The sequence below is a fragment of the Camelus bactrianus genome, chromosome 32 (genome assembly GCF_048773025.1).
Source record: "Camelus bactrianus isolate YW-2024 breed Bactrian camel chromosome 32, ASM4877302v1, whole genome shotgun sequence".
Taxonomy (NCBI): Eukaryota; Metazoa; Chordata; class Mammalia; order Artiodactyla; family Camelidae; genus Camelus; species Camelus bactrianus.
This window is the reverse complement of record NC_133570.1, coordinates 22,325,303-22,338,084: the sequence shown is the minus strand read 5'-3', so window position 1 is coordinate 22,338,084 and position 12,782 is coordinate 22,325,303. Positions and strand designations below refer to the sequence as shown.

Genomic DNA, 12,782 nt, shown 5'->3' with positions numbered 1-12,782 from the left:
CCCATGAAGAGCGCCACGCCTGCCACCTCCTTTGGTCCCCATGCAGCCCTGTAGCTCTCCTGCATGTGGGCCTTCAAGGCCAGGATGTGGCAGCTGGAGGGCAGGCTGGGCCAGCAGCGCAGGTTCCACTTCTGGGTGTGTGACCTCCAGCGTCGGCTCCCCACGTCCAGGCCGGGGTAGTGCTGCCCGGGGCCTGGGGAGCCTGGGGACGGCACTGGAGCGGGTCGGCTTGGTGGAAGAGACTACATGGAAACAGCAGCCAAACGGCATTGAAGCAGGGTGTCTATAATCCTACCGAAGGGAGCTTTCCCCTTTGGTGTTCTTGCATTTTCTACCTAAACTTGGCCAATACACATGTACTTTTTATATAGCTGTGGTTATAATACTCGACTTACATATTTGTTCAACCAGCTTAAAATTGAATTTATTGGGGATTTTTCCTCAGTGTTTGACAAGTCAGCAAAGCGGACAGGAAAGTCAGCTGTGTTGCAACGACCACGGAGTGAACTTGAGATTCCTTCCTCCCACTTGCTCCCGCTTTGGCCTTTACTCCCCTGAAAGTTACTGCTGCTCACTGCTTGTCAGGCCTCTGTGAGTGAGAGCCTCTGGCCTGACAAGTTGACGTGGGGGAGGCAGACGGGACTGCCCAGGGTGCCCACAGCACCCACAGCACCCATGGCATCATGACAGAGTGGCAGGGGGAGTGGGCGTTGGGCTTAGGCCTGATGGAGACCCGGGGAGCTGGGCAGGGACTCGAGGAGCTGGTCCGTGTGGGTTGGGTGTAGAAGGAGCAAGACAGAGAGGCTCTCACACCCTTTTGTAAAGCTGTGTCCGCTTCATCCCGTGGTCTTCGTGGTGCTGACGAGAGGTGCCCTGGTCTGATGAACCCCCTGCCAGACCGTCAAGACAGCTGCATTGTTTCTCTCTTATGGGTCACTCTGTCACCAACACCTCACTGTACCCTTTTGTTTCTGCTGAATTGATTTATTTGATAAATTTTTAGAACGGATATCTTTAGAGCTCTTGACAAATGGTGCTGCCTGTGTGTTTTCTAAAAAGGTTTTAGTGGTGAGAAAAGAAAAATTAAGGTTTGCAGCTATAAATGTGTATTCTTTCTCTTATAAGAATGATACAAAAAGACTTCCAGATAAAGAGTCTCTTTTTCTCCCCAATTAATTGTGCAAACACAACACGGTTTTTTAAAAAAACCTGTCAGTAAGCAAATAAGGGGAACAGTCAAATGCCGTGACTCTGGACGGCCAGGCCCAGGGACAGATCAGGGGTTCTGCCTCCACCCCCAGGAGGAGAACCGAGGGAGGATGGTACGTTGACAGTCCTCTCCTCTGTAGAGCATGGCTGGTGCTATGGCCCCCGAGGCAGCGGCGGGGCTGCTGTTGGGTCCTGCGCCTTCTGGGGCAGATGGCACGGAGGGCACTTCTGGCTGGTGGTGAGGGGCTAGTGCGGGACGTTGTCACACACTGATTGTCTGGAGCAGACTCTGAGATGGCTCACTGGGGATCTGTGCTCGTGAGAGGATGCAGGGCAGACTGAGACCTGGGCTGTGGCCTGACTGTGCCTTGGCCACCTGGTGGGGGCTCTGCAGCGAGTGCCTATCCAGGTCCCTGTGCCCCCCCATCATGCTCAGTGACTGGACGTGGCTCCCCTGGGGGTCCACAAGTCTGGGGACTGGAGCCTCTGCAGCCACAGCAGACCCCGAAGGAGCTGCCCCCAAGACTGTCTGACCGCACTCCTCTCCCCATGCAGCCACCCTTCCTTTAAGGGGCTCTCAGGAGAGAACGAGACCTTGTGGCCCCACAAGGACTGCCCACAGCCCTGGTCAAGCGGTCTCCCTTCTGTTCTGTGGACACTGGCTGTGGAAGGTGACCAAGCCAGATGCCCACTTTAATAGTACAGCTGTAAGGAAAGGGCAGCTTGGCCTTCTTGATGGGAGAGCACCCTAGAAAATTCATTCCTGGTGATTGGGGCACGTCCCTGATCTGAGCAGCCTCCCTGGCTGACTGTGAGTGAGACAGAGAGAAGTGACCTGGCAGGTGTGCTTACCCCATGCCAAGTGGGGACAGAAAGGAAGGAAGGACATACCCTGCGAAAAGTGGGCCATCTCGGCCTGGAAGAAAGCAGGTATCACGGAGCGGAGGCAGAGGTCCTGTGAATGGTGGGCACGAGGAAATCACTTGTAAAGTTTTTAAGACGATAAACAGTGAAATGAAAAGGAAAACTGTAGAACTAAGGAAAACGCCACAAACCATATCTGGCCGTCGTACACTAACAAGTAGCAAGAAGCAGAGTGAATGTGACAGACTGAGGTGAGGAGTGTGGCTAAGAAGGTGATGGATGTGGAAAGCATAGGTGGTCCAGGGTAACGGTGAACAGAGCCCCAGATCGCAAGGCTCCGGCAGTGAAGTGGGAGAAGCAACCAACCCGGCGTCAAATACAGGAAGCCGTCTCTAAATTGTAGTAACAGCTGAATCCGCAGATTCAAAGTGCAGTGTATACCAAGAAAAGTCGGTAACAATATGTCAAGATACCTCCTGGTTAAGGATCCATTTTAAGGATAAAGATTTTTTTAGGTTTCTAAACTGAAAAAGCGATTTACTTTCACGGGACAAGGAGTGAGACTCATTTCAGATTTCTCCATAGCAGTGTCCAGTGCAGCTGGGTTGATGTCCACTGTCTGCACAGCTCCCAGGGAAAGCGTGAGTCAAGGCAGCTGGCCAAGTAGTTTGTAATTACAGTGGGTTCCAGCTCCTCCGGGTGCTTCTTAGAAACATGGCTGGAGGGTGAAGTCAGTGAACCAGCGTGAGTCAGAATGAAATTCCTCAGGACCAGAAAACCCAGGGGAGAGAACTCTTCGATGAGCACCGAGACCACGTAGAGTTGCGGTTGAGGGAAAGCAGCTGGGCTCATGGCTGCAGGACAGAACCTTGAAGCACTGCAGGCAACATGCACAGCAAAACAGGGAGCTGGGGGAAGGACGTGTCACTGCTGTCACTGATCTTGTGTCATCGTTCTCGGTGCTGCTGAATATGGAAACGAATGTAGAAGACCCACGAAAACCCAGAATGGCTCAAGCTGAGTGATTTTCCGACTTCTTTTTACCAGCACTTTTCATGTCTCTTTGACGGAGACTAACCAAGAAAAAGTGAAAGAATCCTCCCTCGCTCTACGGGGCGTGATTTCCTCTAGCATGTTCTGCCTTAACGTACTCTATCCTGATCCTCTTAGAAAGTGTTACTTACAAGACCACGAGGTTATGGCCTAGAGTTTCAAAAGCACCAAGGGATCTTTAGGGAACTAATGATAGTTCCAGTGGTGAATATTTAATTGAGATTTGATAGTTCTTTTTTCTTCTATTATGTTTAAATAGACCTAAACATAAGAGTGTTTAAGTTAAGCAGTAATGTGTGTACTATGGGTTCCATCATTACAAATTACTTATCTTTCTGTTTCAAAGTGTCTCACCCACTCATAGAAAGATGCTTCCAGGGCTGTTCTCCATGTCCCAGCGTGGGTTATCTGGGGGCTGGAGCTTGGTGAGGAAGCAGTCCTTCTTTATACTTTGCTGTGTGATTTGAATTGTTTTTTGATAAGCACGTATTGCTTTAGTAGAGTCAGTCAAGTCATTACATATTTGAAACGGCAGGAAGATGAGAAAGGAAAGAAGGGGAAATCTCTGGTCCCTGTGTTAAGGACAGGAGAGGCTGAACCCCACTGCTCCTGTATGCACCCCATGCTAACCCATCTGTCCGTCTGGTCTCCCCACAGTGATGGCCGAGGCTCCCGTGCTCCCCTCCTCCCTCATGCTGCTCAACACAGCCCACGAGTACTTGGGCCGGAGGTCCTGGTGCTGCAATTCTGATGGGGCTCTGTTGCGCTTCTACGTAAGTGCTGCTGGGGCTCACCTGGCCTTCCCCTGCCACTGGGCCCTGCCCTTCTCTGACTGTTGCATGTTGGTGATAACTCACAGTTGCCAGAAAGTCTGAGCTTGGAGTCCCTGCGACCTGAGGCCCAGGATTCTGGACCTGGCCTTGAACTGCTGGTGGACGTAGACCCCCTGGCCCTCACTGAGTCTGTTGCGTGCAGGTACAGGGTCTGACTCAGTTGCCTTGTTAGTAATTTTAGAGGTGGTGACTTCACTCTCCTGCCGCCCGCTGGTCCGTTTGTCAGGCACCACCCTTCAGGCTATAGTGGCTGCTCCGTCAGCAGCGATTGCTCTCATTCTCTCAGGAGATGCTCGGGGGGCGCAGGTGGGCTTCCTCTCACTTGCCCGGCTGACTCGGGATACAAGCAGCCCGATCCTTGTTCCCAGACTTTGCTGTTGAATGAGAAGCTGGATGGCACACAGACCAGTTACAGGGCCAGAGGGGCACCCAGCCCAGCTCTGGTGCCTGGTCATAGATGGGTCAGTGGGACGGAGCCGTGCCCATTCCCCTGCATGTCAGCTCTAAAGCCATGTTTACTAAGATATTTGCTATCTGGCCCTTTAAGAAAAGATTTGCTGATCTTTGCTCTGTACCTTCATGGTGAACACATGGCTCCTGTCCTCCTGATCCCCCTCCTCTGCCCCCTACTCTCCATGGGCCCTCTTCTGGCCCCAGCGTGCCATTTTATTTGTTGTTGGTCTGTCTCTTTGCCAGTGAAATGCAGCTTCCATGCAGGTGTATTTTCTAGTTTTGTTCACTGATGGATCCAAGCACCTAGCAGAGCACCTGGCACATAGTAGGTGCTTAATAAGTGTGGGTTGAATGAGTGAATGGGACCGAGATTGTGTGTAGAGCTCATGTGTCGAGAGGCTTCACAATTTGCACACCTCTGGTGCTGAGGACATGGAGTCTTGGCAGGGAGCCCTGGCTGGCTCAGGGCCCCGGAGCAGGTCAGTGTCTGAGGAGGGCAAGCTCCAGCTCCAGCTGTGGATGCTGGAGTGTCTGGCCCATCCTGTGAGCTCCAGGGGCCTCTGGGAGCTCCCCTGGGTCAGCTTGGAGTCCAGAACCAGTTTTCGAAGGATCATGCCAGGCAGAGTCTATGTTGTCCATCCTGCTGCTCAGGGATCTGCAGCTCCTTCTGCCGTCTCCCCTTCCACCTGCACAGGGTCTGTCTGTCCCGGTGCCCTGCCTGCCTGCACCCTGGTGCTGACCGGGACAAGCTGAAAGTGAGGCCAGGGCTCGGGGAGTGGCGCCTGGAGGGAAGGGCCGGTGACTAGACGGTCCTGCTCCCGGGTTTTCTCAGTTGGTGGCTTTTTTGGTAGACCGTGAAGTTTCTCCTACACACAGGTCCTTTGCTTACTGCTTTTCTTTGTTCTGGTGGGTTACGGATTTCTCGAGTTTCCTATGTAGACAGTCATATCGTCCATACATATGTCTTCCCTCCTTTTCAGTCTTTTTCCCCCTGTTGTCTTGGCCAGAAGTCAACAAAACTTCTTTTGTAAAGGGACAGAGGGTAAATTTTCCAGGCTTTCAGGCCACACGGTCTCTGTTGAAACCACTTCAAAGGTGTGCCCTTTGAAGCACCAATGCAGCTGTAAACAGTGTATAAAGGTTTAATGCGAAAGCTTGCGGGAGATGAACCTTTCATATAATTCTCATGTGTTACAGAGCAGAACTCCTTTTAATTTTTAAAAATAATTTAAAAATGTAAATGCCATTCTTAGCTCTCAGGCTGTACAGAAACAGGCAATACAGGGTTTGCCCCACGAGCCGTACAAGCTGTAGTTTGCACCCCACCCTCAGTCTGGCGTGCACACTGCCAGTCCCTCTCCCTGTCCCCAACCCCCTCAGAGTAAGATTTAAACTGTTGACTGTTTCTTTGGTGATTATGGGTTCATTTAGATTTTCTGTTCTAAAGTCAGTAATGTTTTTGGAATAGTGTCCATGTAAGCATCAGCTTGCTCATCGTATTTGTTTATGATTATGAGACTCTCTTTAGCACCTTTAGTTATGCCCCCTCTTTCATCACGGAAACCATTTATTTGTGCTTCTTTTCCTCTTTCTTGAAAAATGAGTCTTTAATGAAGTTTATCAAAATCAGTTTTTTCAAACTACCAGCTGTTGGTGTATTGATCAATTTTTTCTTTGCTTTCTAGTTCATTCATTGCCACTTCAATGTTTATTTTTTTTTTTTACTTTCTTTGGATTTGCTTTGTGTTTTTTTCTAACTTACTGAAGTAAATGCTTATTTTAGTGATCACTCTTCAAATACATGTGTTGAATATTGTAAGTTTTCCCAAGTATACTTTTAGCTGCATGCCATGAGCATGGTGTTTGCTATCTTTATGTAATTGGTTCCAATTTTATTGAATTATGTTCAGAGGTTGTGATCTACATCATACCTGATCTTTGGTATTTGTTGAGACTTGCTTTTTGTCTAGTTTCAGTAAAAATACCATGGATGCTTGAAAGTATGGTTTGCTAATAGTTGGCATAACAGTAGCCATTGGGTCTAACATCCATGGACACCACCTCTTCCGTGATCCTCACTAACGTCTGTCTTCGAGATTCCCTTGGCCCTCCTGGGATGAGTCATCTTACGTTACAACTCTGTTTAATTCATGGTCCCTCGTGGGAGTCTGAGCTCCCCAGAGCAGAGTTGGTATCTCCCTGCCCAGCATAAGAAGGTGCTAGGTAGATATTTGGGGGGGCAGATGAATGGCTTGGTGGATGAGTGTAGCACTGCTTGAAGCTGGTGGGGTGCTGGATGGGGGGCCTTGAGTGGCCCCTCGGCTTCCTCGAAGGTGACTACCACCCCCTAGCAAGACAGGCCCAGACACGCCCCTCAGGGTAACAGAGCTGGCGGCCCACTGTGCCCGAGGGCTGCGGGCCCCCCCCCGCCAGGTGCCTCCTCCGTCACCACTGTAGGTGCGCGTTCTCCAGAAGGAGCTTGCCGCATCCACCTCTGAAGACACTCACCCGTACAAGGAGGAGCTGGAGACGGCCTTGGAGCAGTGCTTCTACTGCCTGTACAGCTACCCCAGCAAGAAGAGCAAGGCCAGGTACCTGGAGGAGCATTCGGCCCAGCAGGTGAGGGCGCCACCCACCCCTGCCCAGGGGCTGGGCTCGCTGGGGCCTGTGCTTCCTGAGGGTGTCAGGTTCGCTGTCTCACAGCCCGGCAGGTGGGCTGGAGTTGTGTCAGGTGGACTAGTCTTATCGAAATCTCAAGGAAAAGGGCTTTCCTTTCAGAGACTAATTTCGTAAATATTGACTAATCATTCAGAAATGCAGACTGGCAATTTCCAGTAGATTCCCCCCAGTTTGGATAATGCATATCATTCCTTAGAAAGTTTCCTTTTTTTGTTTTGTTTTGTTTTTTGTTTTTCTTTTTTTAAAAAATTTTTCTAATGGCAGGGAGGTAATTTTAGGCTTATTTATTTGTTTATGTTTTTAAACAGAGGTACTGGGAATTGAACCCAGGACCTTTTTTGCATGCTTGGCATGCACTTTACCACCAAGCTATACCCTCCCCGCATAAGGTTTCCACTTTTTGTCGTGTGGTTTTCAGACCACTAGTAGGTGTGTCATTTTATGATATGGCTTCTTAACACGGTCAGTTATTCTTTGACCTTAAGGGAGTTCATTCCCTAAACGTGCACTCCATTGGGCAGGGCCCCTACAGTGTGCAGACCCACCCTGGTCCAGAGCAAGTGCTTGGTCAGTACTTGTCAGCCAGAGGACCGACGGGGCGCTGGGGCACTGGGGGCATCTGGTCTGCCCCTTGCACTTATCCCTGAACCTGCCTCTTGTGTGGCCTCGTGACTCACAAGAGTGCGCCCTCGGTTCCAGTGTTTGTCTTCATAAAGTCTGGGCTTGCACTGGTTCACATTTCTGCTCACCAGACACCTGGGTTTGGAGATTACAGTGGGTGAGCAGGTATTTTAAGTACATAGGAGTCATTTTAGGCTCTCTGTGTATTGTGAGCTGGCCTACATCAGACACCATGCATTTCCGTGGACGAACTCCCCGTGTTCTTTACCTGGACCACACAGTGACCCGCCTCTGCCTTCTTTCCAGATGGACCTGATATGGGAGGATGCCCTGTTCATGTTTGAGTACTTTAAGCCCAAGACTCTTCCTGAATTTGACAGCTACAAGACCAGCACCGTGTCTGCTGACTTGGCCAACCTCCTCAAGAGAATCGCCACCATCGTGCCCCGCACGGAGAGGCCAGCCCTGAGCCTGGACAGAGTCTCTGCCTACATTGAAGGCACCTCCACTGAGGTAGGAGCTCGGTGCCTGGACCGTGTCCCACACCGCTGCCGTCAGGGCCCTGGTCACACCTGAGTCACTACTGTGCCTCCCTGCATCCTTGCCCTCTCACCTGCCAGGTGCCCTGCCTCCCAGAAGGGGCTGACCCCTCCCCTCCGGTGGTAAACGAGCTCTACTACCTCCTGGCTGATTACCATTTCAAGAACAAGGAGCAGTCCAAGGCCATCAAGTTCTACATGCATGACATCTGCGTCTGCCCCGATAGGTCAGTGCTGCTGCGGTGAGGGCTAGGGGAGGGCGGGTGGGGGGGCTGTGGGAGGGCTGGGGAAGGCAGCTCAGCTTGGGGTTTCCCTGCCACCAGTGGGGAGGCCCAGGAGGGAGAGAGTGCGGAGGGGGTGGCGCCAAGGAAAGGCAGACTCTCAGAAGAGCAGCACAGGGCTGTCTTCCCCAGCCCCGGGGCAGCCTAGGCTCAGAGTGGGCAGCAGACGTCCACCTGTCCCAGCCTAGTCTCCTGGCCCCTGGCCCCCCGGAGTCAGCTGGTGAGGCTCTAGCTTTTTCTGCTACAATCTTTCTTATTTAGTTGAGGTATATAGTCAGTTACAGTGTGTCAGTCTCTGGTGTGCAGTGTCTTTTGACTATGGTCGATTTCTTTCTTGGGGCAGGGAGAGGGTAGTAGAAACCTCCAAGCCGGGAGCTCTGTCCCTGTCTGGCGCGGAGTGTTGGCAGCAGAGCCTCTTGTGAGGCTCCTGCTCTCTTCCTTGTGGGCCCTGGGAGCCTTCCTGAGAGCGTGCGGGGGCTGCGAGTTTCACCTTGCCAGGACCCAGCTGGCCGGGAGAGGGCTGGGATCTGTGGAGAAGCCAGTCACCTGGCTTCCCCAGCAGCAGGCGAGGCTCCCCCGGATCCCCTTCTGCTCAGCCTGTGGTTTCCTCTAGGCAGAGAGGGTGGTGGCTCTGGCTGTCCTCCCCAGGGTTGCTGGGGGCTGGGCCATGCGTCAGAGCTGCGCCCAGGCTGGCCAAGTGCTCATTGCGAGAGACAGCAGTCACTACTGCCTCCACCTCTGAAGAGAGGAGGTGACAATGCCCACTGGTCCCAGGGGGCGGGGAGCCTGGCATGGCCCCTCAGTCAGTGACATGAGGGTCACGACTGCTCTACTGGGCCTTCCCCCAGCCTGCTCAGAAGGCACCAGCCCTCAGGCCTGGAGAGGCCCCTGGGAATGTGGGACTTGGTGGCCCTGGGCCTTCTTTGTCCTGGCCCTGCCCCCGCAGGCAGGCAGACATGAGCTCAGCCTCATCTTCTGTGCTCGCTAAAATGCAAGTTTGGGCACCACTCTTCTCCATACCTCTTGAGTCCGCCGGGTGCAGGGGAGCCGTGGCAGGTGGCTGGTAGACAGCAAAGCACTCTGGTGCAGTGCTTGGTGGCAGCTCTGTGGGGAGAGCATCTGTGAGGGTGCTGGCAGCAGTGTCTTTCCCCACCTGTGTGACAGACACTCTCCTGCTGAGCTAGAAGTGGTCCACCTTGGCTGGGCACTTTGTAAAGTGACATTTGGGGGGGGGGGAGCGGGGGAGCAGGCCCAGTACAGCTCAGCCCTCCACCATAGAAACCACCCTGAGCCTGGTGCCAGGACCAGGCCTGCCCCGCACAGGTGGGAGTGCGGGCCTCAGACATGCCCCTCCTGAGCTTATGTTGTCCCTGGTGCCCTGGTCCCCGTGGGTCAGTGCTCCCGTATGGGCTGGGCACTGCTGTGCTCACATCAGGAACCATATCGGGATGAGGCTCCTGGTGGCCCCCAGGGGAGCATTTTAAGTTTTTGTGATAACGTGTCTGTGTTCTTGTTCACTTGTGTTGGTGATGGGAGACAGCAGTTTCTGTTTTGGTCTTGGGCAGGTACGTGGGCACACACGTGATGTGGCCCCTTCTCTCACAGTAGGGTGGCGGGGTTGCTGCAGACGCTCGGGAGTTTAGAGAGGAGATGCCCCAGTGTGGAAGGCACTGGCCCAGGTGGAGAGTCCCCAACAGGTCCCACATCTGCGGGGGAGGCTGACACCCACCCTGTGCTCGCCCCCCGGGGCAGTCCCCCCAGGAGGAAGGGGTGGAAACAGGACCTGCCTCGGGGCGCAGCCTACTCCGTTGCTGTCCTCCGTCACCACTGAGTCTCCAGGCTTCTCTCCTGCTCCCTCACTGGTGCTTTCTCGTCCTTGGGGCTGGGACTGCAGTGAGTGTTTGTGTGAGCCTCGTGAGCAATGCATCTCCCTGACCTTACATGCTCTGGGGAAGCCAGGGGGCTGGTTGTGAGGTTAGGTTGAGGGGCAGTTAGGAATGCTTGGCCTGTGGAGGGCAGCATCTGCCTGGGAGGCTGCTGCCTTGTCTGTTCTCTGTGCTGGAAAGTGCCAGACTCTCGAGGGCCTCGAAATCGTCTTAATGTCTCAGAGAGGCTTCTGAGTTCTCAATGTCAGTTTCTTCAGGGTGGTCTCAGGGTGCTGGGGGCTCAGCCATCATGTGGTCCCCTTGTTGTCCACCTTGCTGCTGGGGACTGAGCTGGAGAGGGCAGGGTCTGTTCAGGGTACCCGTGGGAGAACCGGGTGGAAGCTGGGTGGCAGGGGTCCTGGGTGCCCCCTGCTGCTGGTCGCTGAGAGTGGAAGGCCGGCTCTGCCAGGGTGGGGTCGGCAGGGTTACAGGTCACAAGGTTGTGCTGTGGCCGGGCCATTGTTCTGCGCCTGTAGAGCAGCCCCTTTCCTTCCTGTCAGAACTGTCCTGCAGGGACCCCCTCCAGGCAGGGGAACAGAGGCAAGCTGAGTGACAGGCCAGTCCGTACTGGGGGTGGTCTGGGTTGCAGGTGGTGGTGGTGCTTAGAGCAGTGGCTGGGTGCCCGTGAGGGCCTGAATCACCTGTGCTGGTTGGGCGCTCTCCCTTTGAGGTGGGTCTGCAGGGCCATATCCTGTGGGTCAAGGACCGAGGCTCAGAGTTGTGGCTGGACAGGTGATGGTTGCAGAGTTAGTGAGGGGCGGAGTTGGTCCAGGTGGGCACTTCGCCTGTGGACGGCAGGTGAGCTAGTGCCCTGTTGTGACTGCAGGTTCGATTCCTGGGCAGGCATGGCCCTGGCCCGGGCCAGCCGCATTCAGGACAAGCTGAACTCCAATGAGCTGAAGAGCGACGGGCCCATCTGGAGGCATGCCACACCTGTCCTCAGCTGCTTCCGGCGGGCGCTAGAGATCGATAGCTCCAACTTGTCCCTGTGGATTGAGTTCGGCACCATGTCCTACGCCCTGCACTCCTTTGCCTCACGCCAGCTGAAGCAGTGGAGGCCTGAGCTGCCCCCCGAGCTCGTGCAGCAGGTGAGGACGGGGCTCAGTGGCAGTGTGATCCCTGGCCCAATGACACCCAGTGGGTGAGTCCAGGGCCCGGCTCCTGGGACCGGATGGCTGAAGAGCAGGGCCATTGAGAGGCAGCCATCTCTTCTTTGTTCCCTTGCACAATTCTTGACACTGTTGGGAAGTTTGAAGCCCTCTTGTGGGGTTTGCCCAGTGTAGGGTGCTGGGTGTCTGGCCCAAGGTCTGTGTTCTTCAGGGCACCCTTGGCTCCTTGAGGTGGAAGTGAAGGGCCAATGGGCAGGTTTGGGCGGGTATGGCAGTAAGACACCACCTCCAGGAAGATCTCCCAGGAGCGCAGGGTGCTAAGGGGGCCTGTACTTGAACTGATCATTTGCAGTCAAATCACAGAATGTGACAGTGGCTCTGTTAATAATCGGGGTATTGCTGGGAGGATTCAGTGATGGAAGACCCTCAGCCATGGCTGCTACCCTCATCTTCTGACAGCCCCTCCATCTTTGAGGGGCTCTCTGTCTTCATGCCCAGGACTCTCCTGTGCCTGGCAACCCTGCAGAACAGGTCACGGGCTCCCAGAACCCTTGGCCTCGTGATGCCCCACCTCCAACATTGCTCTGAGCGGGGGAGTCCCAGCCCTGCAGAGAGGTCACAGCTCTTTGTTGCTCTTTCTGACTAACATGGGGTGTGCTTGGTGTGGAAGCTAAACTGATAGGGAAGAACGTGAAAGGGACACAGCAGTGATGGAAGGGTGATGCTGCTGGGGGCTCCTGGAGAGGGACCGTCCAGCAGTGAGTGTCGCCATGCTGTGACAGCCCTTGCCAGAACCTGGTGCTCACAGCCTCTCCTTCCTCTGCCCTGAGAGGAGATGGGAGGAGGCTGGGGCCATGGAGAGGAGGGTCCAAGACCCTGGGCACTGGAGCAGCTGCCCTGGGCCCTGCACAGTCCTCACTGTGGTACCCAGCCCCAGAGTCCTGGGGTGAAGGGACACCTGCCTGGGGAGTGGACGTCCTGCGAGAATAGCACCCAGGACACTGGCCCAGAGCTCCTCACGCAGGGGCGGGAAAAGGTGGTGGTCCCTGTGGGAAAACCTCGTAGAGGCTGGCCCTCTGTTCTGGCTGACTCTGCAGGCAGGAGGTTCCGCCCCAGACGCACAGGCCCCCAGTCAGCGGGCGGTGAACAGGGCTTGGGATCCGCCCTTCCAAACACCCGGTCCCTAGGAAGTGTGCAGAGGAGGGGGCGAGAAAAC

General features: G+C 54.4%; 1 protein-coding gene across 4 annotated transcripts in view; it reads left to right on the top strand.

Annotated features, from left to right (window-relative positions):
• The window catches only part of CABIN1 (calcineurin binding protein 1), a 92,734-nt gene that overhangs the window by 27,098 nt on the left and 52,854 nt on the right, over positions 1-12,782 (top strand). For all 4 annotated transcript variants that reach the window (XM_074355983.1, XM_074355980.1, XM_010955445.3 and 1 more), the window contains exons 19-23: positions 3,784-3,899; positions 6,870-7,031; positions 8,019-8,225; positions 8,333-8,478; positions 11,284-11,545. In XM_074355983.1, coding sequence (XP_074212084.1) covers positions 3,784-3,899; positions 6,870-7,031; positions 8,019-8,225; positions 8,333-8,478; positions 11,284-11,545 — 893 coding nt within the window. The remainder of the gene's footprint in view (positions 1-3,783; positions 3,900-6,869; positions 7,032-8,018; positions 8,226-8,332; positions 8,479-11,283; positions 11,546-12,782) is intronic.